A 13,058-nucleotide genomic window follows, 5' to 3' on the forward strand; every position below is an offset into this window, starting at 1 on the left:
TGTTTGGAGGGAGGACAAAAATGAAATAGAGTAACTAAACTTATGCTGTAAATGCTTTGCACACCACTTAATAATGATGGTTGAATGTTTACCATGTGCCACGCATCAAGCTAAGCATTTTATTGCGTATTTTCACGCTTAATCTTCAAAACCCCACAAGGTAGATATTACTATTCCCATTTTACTTTGAGGAAGCTGAGCCTTACAGATTAAATAACTTGCTTAACGTACTACAGCTGGTACACTTGTGCTCTTAACGACAGTTCAACTGTAGTGTCCCTAATTGTCAACAAGGAATAAGGATGTACAAGACTGTAAAGATAAACTAGACAGCTCCTTGAGAGAGAAGCTGGGCCTCCTTCATCTTTGTGCTCTTCTTGCACAGTACAGAGCACAGGATGCTCAGCTTTGTTGAATGAATAATGAACGGAACACTACATTTTAAACTGATAAATGCTAAAGTATAATTTGTACACCTCCTGCAGTCTCAAGTTCATGCCCACCTTGTGGCCCTTGAGCTGGATGAAAAAGTCTTAATCCTTGGTCTGTTTAGTCTGTTGTTAATTTAAGTTGCCTTTCTCTGGACTTTATGTAGTTCTTTACTGTGTATCTTGGGAGGCATGTGCCATTCCCAGGCTCCAATGTCTGAATATTGAAAAGCCACCCCCAAGATCTCACGATCACTTTCTTCCTAAATCTTTTACTGCAGCTCCTACCAGTCACTTGGCACTGAGGAGACAGAGATGAGTCTCACACACACAGTGCCCTGCCCTAAAGAAACTCACATTGTAGGAGAGATGGGCAACTAAATACGTAGCTGTAGGAGCGTGGAATGAGGACTGTAATAAGAAGCACACAGTAGGTTGGGTGCGGTGGCTCACACCTGTAATCCGGCACTTTGGGAGGCCGAGGCGGGCAGATCATCTGAGGTCAGGAGTTCAAGACCACCCTGACCAACATGGTGAAACCCTGTCTCTACTAAAAATACAAAATAAGCTGGGCATGGTGGTGCATGCCTGTAATCCCTGCTACTTCGGAGGCTGAGGCAGGAGAATCACTTGAACATGGGAGGTGGAGGCTGCAGTAAGCAGAGATTTTGCCATTGCACTCCACCCTGGACAGCAAGAGTGAAACTCCATCTCAAAAAAAAAAAAAAAAAAAAAAAAAAGAAGAAGAAGAAGAAACACACAGTTTTCCCTGAGCTCTGGTTATTCCAGAGTAGGTTTGGACAGTCAAAAATTTCCCCTGGAGTGATAGCCTGGGTTGAGATCCAGAAAATAAATTGGAGTTAGCCAGAAGCCATGAGGGGTCAAATCAAATCAAGAAATAAAATGTCTCCAATTCCTCAGAAGCCCCCCTACTAATCATTACCCATTCCTTCCTCCCAAAGGGTAAACCACTTTCTGCCTTCTAATATCATAGATTGGTTTTCCCTGTTTTTGAATTTTATATAAATGGAGTTATAAAGTACGTATTTTTTTGTGCCTGGCTTCCTTTCCTTAACAATATGTTTGTGAGATGTATTCATGTTGTATGTAGTGGCCATTTTTCATTTTTCCTTGCTGTGTAGTATTCTGTTGTACAAACATACCACAGTGTATAATGGTGCTGCGATGGATATTTGTGTATGTATCTTAGTGCACTTGTGCATGAATTTTTGGGAGTATATAGCTAGAAGCAGAATTGCTGGGTCATAGGTAACATGTATAATTTAGTAGTTAACACTAGACTGTTTCAAAGTGGCTGTAGCAATTTTTTTTTTTTTTTTTTTTTGAGACAAAATCTCACTCTGTCGCCAGGCTGGAGTGCAGTGGCACGATCTCGGCTCCCTGCAACCTCCACGTCCCAGGTTCAAGCGATTCTCCTGCCTCAGCCTCCCGAGTAGCTGAGACTACAGGCACACACCACCACACCCAGCTAATTTTTGTATTTTTAATAGAGACAGGGTTTCACCATGTTGACCAGGATGGTCTCAATCTCTTGACTTTGTGATCTGCCCACCTTGGCCTCCCAAAGTGCTGGGATTACAGGCATGAGCCACCACGCCTGGCCAGTGGCTGTAGCAATTTATGTATGCACCAGCAGTCTGTGAGAATTGCTGTTGCTCTGCTTCTGAGCCAACTCTTAGTATTGCTAGTCTTTTTCATTTAAGGAATCCTGAAGCCTCTATAACAATATCTCAGTAGTAATTTCACTAACAACTAATGACTAATGAAGTTAAATTCTTTTTCCATACGTGTGCCATTTAGATATCCTCTTTGTGATATCTTTTTGTGTTCAAATCTTCTACTTATTTTTCTATTTGGCTATGTTTTCTTATTTGTAAAGTTCTTTATATATCCTGGACAGAATATAACACTGGAAAGTTTCTAATTTTAATGTAGTCCAACATATGCATTTTCTCTCTTACAGAACATTTCAGTGTTGGACAGACATTATTGGACATCTCAATGTTGCAGCTCTGTAATTCTCTTTTGTTTTTGTCATACAGATCTGCAATGCATCTAGAACTTATTTTGGTGTATGGTATGAGGTAGGAGCCAAGTTTCATTTTTTTCTATATGGATATGCAATTGATCCAGCACCACTGATTGAAAGCATTATCCTTTCCTCACTCCTCTGTCTCACCTCTTTGTCATAAATCAAGTGTCCATATATGTGTTTTCTGGTTTTGGTCTCTCTATTCTGTTTCATTGGTTTCATACATTTACATCACTGTCACACTACCTCTGGAGCTATAGCGTTAGTCTGAACCCAGTAGTATTTTGTTTGCAGATTTCTTGTAGAAAGCAGTTAAGAGATTTGGTGCTACACACAGGGCAGGTTAAGGAGTCTGGGTTCAAATGCTGATCCTTCCACTCCTTATCTGTAAAATCTTGAGCAAGTTAACCTCTCCATAAACTTCAGTTTTGTTTGTATGAGGATGTTATGGGGCTATTTATGCCATAGGGTTGATGAAGTGGCTCCATGAATTGAAAGTGCTTAGTACAGTCTGTTACAGTGTTAAAGCAAACTAAATATGACCTGAGAAGGGCTCTGTACTTCTATATTTGAGTCCTTGTGGATGAACTGTAACCTAGCTTTATAGTCAGACAAATTTGAAAACCTAACTTAATAGTATATACCTGTAACAATAGCTGAATGTTGGCCAATCCCAGCGGCCATACTTCAACAACTCCTAGACTGCCGAATGTTCAAATTGCATTCAAATAAGGCAAACACTGAGCTTTAACCAATCTCGCTGTTTCTGTACCTCACTTCCTATTGCTGTATGTTACTTTACCTTTTTGTCTATAAATTTGTTCTGATCACGAGTCACCCCTGGAGTCTCTGTGAATCTGCTGTGATTCTGGGAGTTGCCCGATTTGCGAATTGTTCATTGCTCAATTAAACTCCTTCAAACTGAATTCGGCCGAAGTTTTTCTTTTATCAGATGGTGTCAGGAATGGGATCCAAAGTGGAGCTTCTAGCGACCCCCAGGAGCACTGAGTGAACATGCAAGGTACCTGCAGGACCCACTTGTGTCCACTGATCTCTCACAGCAGCTGGGGATCACAGGTAAGCTCCCTCTCGGATCTCTCTTTCCTTTCCCTTTTTTATCTTTTCTATTACTCAGGGCAACCAGCTTGCCCAGAGACCATGTGTTGAAACCCCTAGTCAGAGATTGGATTAAAGATAACGGGGCCCATCTGAGGGCAAATATAAACCTTGCCAGTTTGATATTGAGTGCTAAGCAGAGTGGCTAATGTCTATGTTTTATCACATGTATTTTGCTCTGGCCGGAACAACAACAAAAAATTTTTCCTTTATGATGCGGCTTGGCCCCCAGTACAATGGTGTGGCAAGTTGGGTCACTGGGGCCGCTGAGGGAAAGGGAACCCAGAAGGCTGGCATGCCAGCAAAAGAGTAAGAATTTCTTACCAGTCAGATTTTTGGCTTCTCTCTCTCTGTGCAAATGGTTGAATGAATGGTAAAAATCACTGTTTATTTATCTCTTCTGTAAGGTTTTGATTAATGCAAAAAAAATTCTGAGGTTAGTCTTAAACTGATGTATTTGTGCTATGAATTCGTTTTTCTGGGTCAAGGGGTACCTTAGGATAAAACATGGGCTTAGGATCCCACAAGCTCGCTAGTCAATAACAAACTTTCCTGCAGGTCCCTGAAACACAAAAAAATGGATGGGGTCTCCATCTTGTTTTATGTCCTTGGGAACTTGACCTTATAACCACCTGGCAGTACTTTCTCTTGATCTCACCTTCCAGGGAACAGGAATTTTAGGGTTTATGCCATAGTTAGCTCTCAAAATTATCTTGAGTCATTAAAAGCCTCTGCAAGCTCAAAATTAACTACTCTAGACTCTTTCTGGGAAGGGCAGTAGACTGCTCTGTGCTGTGGCTCACTGGCCTTTCAACACTGGCGGTTCCAGTTCCATTCCCTGCTTAGGAAGTAAGTCCTTTCTGGTTTAACATCTGCATAACCTTGTCTAGTCTCTTCTCCCCCACAGACTATCTTAAATTTTCCTTCTTCGAGCACCTAGGAGGTTACCTTCGGTAAAGTTCAAAAGCCAGAAATATCAGCCATTTGGCCTGGGTAAAATCAGTAATAAGAAATTTTAAAAGGACTTTATTAAAGAGTGCTATGCTTAAAAGTCCGGTTAATTAAAAATGGATATTCAGGGTCTAATGGCCTGGAATCCATGGGAAAAACAGGAGGCACCAGAAACCCTTTTCCTGGCCCTGTTCCTCCAAGGACTCCACCATAAAGCCAATAACCAATTAAGAAACTTAAAAACTGGCAAATGAAGAATCTTACAACTACTATAGTAATCTTCTTCTGTCCGTCTGTCTATTATATATGTGTTGTGTGTAATGTTTATATAAAAGAGCTCTAACTAATTGGCTTAAACAAAAATAAGCACTTAAATATTTTGAAAGCAAAATAAAAACTGTAATGCCTTTTAGTTCATGTAACTTTAGTAATCTTCGGGAAATAAAAATAGCTTTAAATATTGTTGATAAAATAAAGACATTTTGTCTAAATTATGCAGGTCAGATGTTAGCTTTGCTATATGCTTCAAGGTCATAAACTGCTTTGACTTTTGAAAATTGTTCAATTTATTTTGGAGACATTAAATTCTAAATAAGGCCTGGGGATATATGCAATTAGCTATGCCCCCTAGCTATACAAAGGCTATAAAGAAAATAGATTTCATATAAGAAAGGATGTTGTATGGTAAATTCTTGTCCTAAAGTAAAATGACTGGTTGTTTAAAAAGAGGGATGTTTAGGGCAAGTCAGAAAGTCTAAACATATCATACATAGTCTGTGTAAGTTGTGAAATAATTTATGAAAAGGAATTTTTGCCAGAAATGTTGTACAATTTAAAGGTGATTAGGCCTCCTAAATGCTTCATAAAATGCCACCATGACTCTTAACTGTACAGCCTGCCTGCTTTATAGCTAGGTAAGGCCTGGGACACCTGTAGTTAGATGCTGGAAAGATTCGGACCTTTATCTGCATTTCTGTCTGGGTCCTGGGCTCCACACCTAGTACATAATTAAAATCCTTACTTACCAAGGTTTTCACCAAAAGTAAAAGTTGCTAAGAGTTAACATTGTAATATGTAATTGAGACTACTGAAAAAATAGGTTTACATGCAAGGTGTGTAAGGAGAATGAAATGTGTTTTTTGTAAGAGATTATAAGAAAATACAGGAATGTAAATTTTTGCCTAGGTTAGAGGGTTAAAGGATTGTTTTAAATTAAATAAAGCTAAAGGTTTGAACAAGTTGTGGAAGGTTTATAAAAATTAATTATAGGGGCCGGGCACGGTGGCTCATGCCTGTAATCCCAGCACTTTGGGAGGCCGAGGTGGGCGGATCACCTGAGGTCAGGAGTTCGAGACCAGCCTGGCTAACATGGTGAAATGCCGTTTCTACTAAACATACAAAAAATTAGCCAGGTGTGGTGTTGCACGCCTGTAATCCCAGCTACTGGGGAGGCTGAGGCAGGAGAATCGCTTGAACCCGGGAGGCCAAGGTTGCAGTGAGCCAAGATCACACCATTGCACTCCAGCTTGGGCAACAAAAGTGAAACTCCGTCTCAAAAAAAAAAACAAAAAAACAATTAATTATAAGGATTCTATGTGTGAACATATAGGCTAAAGTTAAAATGGCATTATTCAGTTTTTTTTCCATAAATGAGACATTGGCATAAAAGCACAACAGAGTTTTCTTAGAAGATTGCTCTGCTCTGAGAAAAAAAAAATAGTAAAGGGTTATAAAAGGTTTATAAAAATCTTACCTTATGGTCAAACTAATTAAAACTGAATAGATTTATAAAATGTTATTAAAAACTAGCTTTAACATTAAAAATACACTAATGGAAACATAAAATTTGGTTCCCTCTTTTAGAAAGGATTTTTATTTAATATTAAAAGATAATGAAAGGTTTTTGTTTACCTTTTAAGTAAACTACAAAAAAATATGGTGGAGGAAGGGAAGAAAGGAGATAGTCAGTTGGCCTCATGCTATCCTCATTGGATCTTGTTTGGAAAGCTGAGTCTCCTTTCTATCAAAATACTGTTTTTTTGTTTAAAATTTTTTAAGTTATCATTTTGGCTAAATGAATGACTTATGGTAACCTAAGATTCTATTTTGTAATATCCAATGTTTTAAACCTTTGGTATTTAACAAACCTTTCAAAATCAAGCTCTAGATTATCATGCCAAATAAGCCAATACTAAAATTGTTTATATATACAATTTGAATGAACTCCATGGTCTAAGTCAAATTACCTATGATAACCCATTAGTTATCAGTGCTATGCACCTAAATTGGAGAAACAACTGGTATTCAAGAGGACATAAGTCCAGTGTTAAGCATGGACTCATGAAGAACCAGGATGGCCACCTTGTCCTTCTTGAGTCCTTAAAGCTTTTGTTATTAAACATTCTGGAAAAGATAAAATAATCCAAATTTAATATATTGATGTGGTAGCTTATAAATTGCAGAAATAATTTAAATCCAATGTTTGGTTCCATATTCCTGGAAAGATGATCAAAGCTTCAGATGCATTTGGCTGCCTGATGGGCCATTTAAACATTTGTAAAGGGATTTCATTCAATTGTCATTTTCAATGCATGTTTTCTGGTTGTATAAAAGCTTTCCCATGCAATAGGGCTGATGTTATAACAGTAGATTATAGTGTATTTTCACGAGGCAAAGAAAACTTTTTATGATTCACTGAGGACAATTCCTTCACAATCTAGAACCTGCAGACTGGATCGTCTGAGAACACCAGAGAAAGAGAAAGACTGTCCTTGCCATCCACACTACAGCAAAACTTTGGAGCTTTAAACCTTGGGTTCATAATCTCACAACTGAGAAGGGTCCCTTCACACTCCTGGAACTGTACATCCATTGGAACCCTTAAGGTAAAACTAACCAGAAAAGTTTCTCCCCAGAAGATGGCATCCTTGATTTGAATAGCTTTTCCCAAGATCATAGATCAAAACTTCTACTATCACAAGACTCTTATCTTTGAATATTTTTTCCTTGTTTATGCCTCTATGAACAATAGAAATTAAAAGTGGGTCCATTATATGCATTATAGGGTATACTTTTATTTGTGAATGATTTTGCAGCCAGCCTTAAACATGAATAACCTTATATTTCAATAGATAAAAGATGAAGCCCCAATGTAGGTAACAAACTTTAGTGGTATATACATTACCTCATAATCAGTCAAAACTCTTCTTAACCCACATCATGGATTAAAGAGAACACTGACAAGAGGCCTTCACTCTTCTAGAAAGACATCCATTTGTTAGGTCCTTTTTCCATGGTTTAGAATAAAAGAGGCAATAATTTGAAATGTCTCCCTCATGATAGGCTCTACAGCAAATTCTACTTTAAAGGCTATCGTTACACAACAGACTTTAAATTCTCCTGTGAAAGTTATACTAAATAATAGAATTGGCTAAACAGAAAAGTACCTGTGCAGCTGCTGACACTTGTGGCCTATGGAGAAATATAGCAAATGTAAATTATAAACAATTCTGGCCGGGCGCGATGGATGACACCCGTAACCTCAGCACTTTGGGAGGCAAAGTGGGTGGATCCCCTGAGGTCAGGAGTTCGAGACCAGCCTAGCCAACATGGCAAAACCCTGTCTCTACTAAAAATACAAAAATTAGCCTGGCATGGTGGCAGGTACCTGTAATCTTAGCTACTCAACAGGCTGAGGTGGGAGAGTCACTTGAACCCAGGAGGTGGAGGTTGTAGTGAGCTGAGATTGCCGCTGCATTCCAGCTTTGGTGACAGAGCAAGACTCCCTCTCAAAAAATAAATACAATAAAAATAAATATTCAGTTGTAGGGGATTAGTGAAAAGACCACTTAGTCAAGCAAGGAGACTCTTCATCTAACTCATTCTTTAATCTATTTAATTTTAGGTGGTTTGGCTTATGGGGACCCTGGGTAAGGAGCATACTCCAAACTGTTGCTATTATCCGCCCAATAATGATAATAATAGTCTCCCTGGTGCGCTGTATTCTCTCAAAGGTTTTAAATGCTTGCATGCAGCCATCTCTACAATGTCAAATGATCTCTTTTCAACTGGAATAATAAAAACTGAAAGAAATGTGCGACCATGAAGGCACCGTAACCTATGAATGACATGCTGAGACCAGAAACCCAAAATGATGGTAACTGAGAGTGGCGCTAAGGCCCTAAGTTCTGGTCACACTGTCACCTAAGTAAGAACCTGGCCAAAAGTGAGGAATTTTTTTAAAATAAAATTATGAGAGGCCATTATTTTGGACTGAGCTCATGCACTAGGCCCCAACAAACCAAACCAAACTAAAATGGAGTCACTTATGCTAAATGTGACATAATCAAACTAAGGCTTTAAAAAAACACAAAATGCTAGAACAGACCAGGTTTTGTTTTTCTCCTGTAAACACATGTTCCAGAATAAGGAGGTATCCTCTACTCAGCCCTTATTCTCTTCCTGCAAAACCTACTGTTCTACTGTTTCCTAGTGAGTTTCAAAACCATACAGGTACACTTATGACAGTGATAACAACATCAATGACCAAGGTTTTGGTCAATCTCTCAAAATTGAGAAAATGACCAAAACAGGGGAATTGTTAAGGCAAACTAAATATGGCCTGAGAAGGACTCTGTCCTTCTATATTTGAGTCCTTGTGGATGAACTATAACATAGCTTAATAGTCAAACAAAATTGAAAACCTAACAATAGTATACACCTGTAACAATAACTGAGTGGTGGCCAATCCCAGCGGCCATACTTCAACCACTCACAGCCTGCTGAATGTTCAAACTGCGTTCAAATAAGGCAAACACCGAGCTGTAACCAACCTCACTGTTTCTGTACCTTACTTCCGATTCCTGTGCCTCACTTTGCCTTTTTTATCTATAAATTTGTTCTGACCATGAGGCACCCTGGGAGTCTGTGAATCTGCTCTGATTCTGGGGGTTGCCAGATTCGTGAATCTTTCATTGCTCAATTAAACTCCTTTATACTTAATTCGGCTTAAGTTTTTCTTTTATCAACAGAGTAAGCTCTCACTAATGAGTGGGCTGAGTGAAAATTGGGAGGGATTTGTTCGTCTTTCCCAAGAGTAGTAGCTTCCAGAAGGAAGGGGCTGCTCTTCATTTACATTTCCCTTCCACTCTCATCCCTTAATGCCTAACATGCTGCCTGGCACATAGTAGGGGACTCAGTAAATGCTTGTTCTATGGATCAGTTCAGCTACGAAGTCTGTGTGAGCCAGTCCAGGTAAATAAGGAAGCCAAGGATTAGGACTGGGGCGAAAAGAGCCAGAGCGGAAGAAGGACGCCAGAGGGAGCAAGAACCTACACTCTCCAGATATCGCGAGAGGTCACGCGCTCGCCACGACACTTGAGTGTTCTGTTTTGGGCGGAAGCGCTGGGCGAGAGGAGGAGCTACTCTAGGGTACAAGGCCTCCCCCCAGGAGTGGGGGTTGCTTCCGGGTCGCGCTCCCGGAAACAGGAAGTTGTCCATGCTCCTCGCCCGGCGGCAGCTGTCCCCGAGGCGGGAGGAGCCCGAGGGGGCGCGAGCCCCGCATGTGAGTGACTGGGGCCCGAGGCTGGGTGGGGGGAGGCCGCCCTGTGACAGCCTCGCCGCCGCGCCCGTCTCTGACATCCTTGCGCAGCCGCTTCTCGCTGCTGCTACCACCCTCTATCCCAGCGCTGATCCCTTTTCTCAGCCTCTCCAGTTTTGTAGACTGACAGCATCCCCTGGCAGCTCCCCCGGGGTCGACTCCCTTAAGACATCTGTCACTTTCCTTGACTCCCGCCGGCGAGAGCAAAACGAGGTCGACCTTGTTTGAACTTGTTTCTCAGGCATCACAGCAGTGTCCATAACTTGAGCGTTGCTAATGAAGTCCAGATTTCTGCCCTTTTGACGGAATTTTTAAGAAATTAAGAGTAGATTCCCCACCCCCTTCTGAAAGATCTTTTTCTAATAATCGTTGGGGGGCAATAATTTTTTTTTTCTTTAAATATGTACTTGGTATGTGATAAACCTGGCATCTTGGATTTCAGAAAGAAATATGACTTAGTTTCTTGACACAAGTAAAATAGTTGTTTGTAATCACCTCTTAGTAGAAGGAAATTTGCCTGCGTCGTGTTGTGTAGTATTTTAAGACTGTTAACCGTGCAGGCCACACTTTCTAGTCTCAGAGCCCTCATAGCCTTAGTATTCGCAAATATGTTTCTTTTAAATTATTTAGTCATAAATCACTTTATAATAGACACTACTACCAGATACTTAGTATTCTGACTTTTCTGATTGCTCATTTGATAGTTCCTGTGGTGGAATCTTCTATAGACGTCTCTCCCTTAACAAATTCGTTTATTTGAATTTGGGTTGTCAAAATTTCCCTCTAGGGAGTAACATGCCTTTAAAATAATAACTAATAAATTCAATTCTGCTACATTGAAGTTTTGACTAAAGGTTCATGAAGCCCAACTTGCATACCAGAAAGGGGTCCTGTTTCTGTCAGACCTTTTCTGCCTTGGACTGAAGCATTTTTCAAGACCTGCTTTGAATGCCTGTTCCTCCACAGCTACTCCACACACCAAAAACAATGTCCAAATGCTAGATTCCTAACCTGCTAACGTTAAACCCTCATCACATTGTTGCTACTGCCTTTTTTTTTTTTTTTTTTTGAGATGGAGTCTCACATTGTCGCCCAGGCTGGAGTGCAGTGGCGTGATCTCTGCTCACTGCAAGCTCCGCCTCCCCGGTTAACACCATTCACCTGCCTCAGCCTCCCGACCTCTGCATTTTTAAAAATGAATAAAATAATAAAACATAAAATGAATAAACCATGAGCCATGAGTTACATTCAATTAGTTCGGAATGATAACTTTAGGCCCTTTCTATAAATTTGTTCAACATTGATCTGATTCCACATCTGAGGTGAATTCCCACGTCTGTACTTAGTTTTTTGTGTTTTCTCCATTTATTTCTGCTTTCAAGAAACACTATTTAGGGTGGGAAGTAGACAGGAAAATAGATGTAATACAAAGCCCTAGAGGTGCATAGGGCAAAAACTGAGGTCAGAGTCTTAAAGAGTTCACTTATTGGACAAAGCGCTGGAGACTACTAGGCTTTTTAGGCAGAGGAAATTGTGTATGCAAAAGCAAAAAGATGTGAAATAGTATGACAGTGTAGAATGTGAAGAAGGATTGATAGGAAATGAAACTGAACAGGTAGGCAGTGACCAGATCATAAAGGGCCATGGTAAGTAATTTGGACTTTATCTTTTAAAAAAGACAGGATCTCATTCCATCACCCAGGTTGGAGTACAGTGGTGCTATTATGGTTCACTGCAGCCTCAAACTCCTGGGCTCAAGCTACCCCCCACCTCTGCTTCCCAAGTAGCTGGGACTACAGGCATGCACCACCACACTTGGCCAATTTTTATTTTTATTTTTATTGTAGATACAGGGTCTTGCTATGTTGCCCAGGCTGGTCTTGAAGTCCTGGGCTCAAGCAGTCCTCCCACCTCAGCCTCCCAGTGTTGGGATTACAGGCATGAACCACCATGCTTGACTTAGGACTTTATCTTAAAATGATTGTTATTAGGTATTTAATTTGTCTGGCTATTGGAACAAATGTGTTACATCATTTTATAATTCTCTTAAACATTGTGGGGTAGAAATAATTATCCACATTTCATACATGAAAAATCTAAGGCTTAGAGAGGATAAGTAGTGTCTCATGGCCACACAGTAAGTGGTAAAATCTAGAATTTGCATCCAGCTTTTTCCAACTCCAGTATCTGTGTTCTTAGTCACCATGCTAAACTGCTCCTGCAGAGGATGGGGAGTCTTGGAAGGTGCTTAGCATGAGCCAATTTGTGTTTCAAAAAAATAAGTGGCTGAGTGCAGTGGCTCATGCCTGTAATCCTAGCACTTTGGGAGGCTAAGGTGGGTGGATCACTTGAGGTCAGGAGTTCGAGACCAGCCTGGCCAACATGGTGAAACCCAGTGTGTACCAGAAAAATACAAAAATTAGCTGGTGTGGTGGCGCGTGCCTGTACTCCCAGCTACTCAAGAGGCTGAGGCACGAGAATCTCTTGAAGCCAGGAGACGGAGGTTGCAGTGAGCTGAGATCATGTCAGTGCACGCCAGCCTAAGTGAAGAGTGAGACCCTGTCTCAAAAAATAAAAAACTGGACAAGGTAGAGAATGGGTTGGGGAAGAGGAGAACTGGAAGTATAGAGATTAACTACATCTTTGTGATGGTCCATAGGAGAGATGTTGAAGACCTTAACTGTGCTGTTAATGTAGAGGTAGAGAGGAAGGAATGAACGTGAGAATTATATAGGAGGCTGAATCAAGAGGACTTAGTGATAGTTTCATTGCTGGGAATGAGGTAGGAGGAGGATAGTTTTAAATTTGGAGGATTAGTGTTTCCATTAAGAAAAGAGGTGCAGTAGGAGGAATGGGTTGAAGGGGAAAACAGTAAGTTGGGTTATAGACACATTACATACAGGGAGCTATG

At 40.4% G+C, this 13,058-nt stretch overlaps 1 protein-coding gene across 7 annotated transcripts in view; it reads left to right on the forward strand.

Annotated features, from left to right (window-relative positions):
* Positions 1-2,966: 2,966 nt before the first annotated feature.
* Positions 2,967-13,058, forward strand: part of C5H6orf89 (chromosome 5 C6orf89 homolog) — a 47,571-nt gene continuing 37,479 nt past the window's right edge. For 2 of the 7 annotated variants that reach the window (XM_054556816.2, XM_054556817.2), the window contains exons 1-2: positions 2,967-3,558; positions 7,269-7,433. Coding sequence is in view for 2 of the 7 variants with exons in the window: in XM_063724635.1 (XP_063580705.1) it covers positions 10,046-10,111 (66 nt within the window). In the remaining 5 variants the exon portion in view is untranslated. 7 annotated transcript variants of the gene reach the window in all.

The sequence above is a fragment of the Pongo abelii genome, chromosome 5 (assembly GCF_028885655.2).
Source record: "Pongo abelii isolate AG06213 chromosome 5, NHGRI_mPonAbe1-v2.0_pri, whole genome shotgun sequence".
Lineage (NCBI taxonomy): Eukaryota > Metazoa > Chordata > Mammalia > Primates > Hominidae > Pongo > Pongo abelii.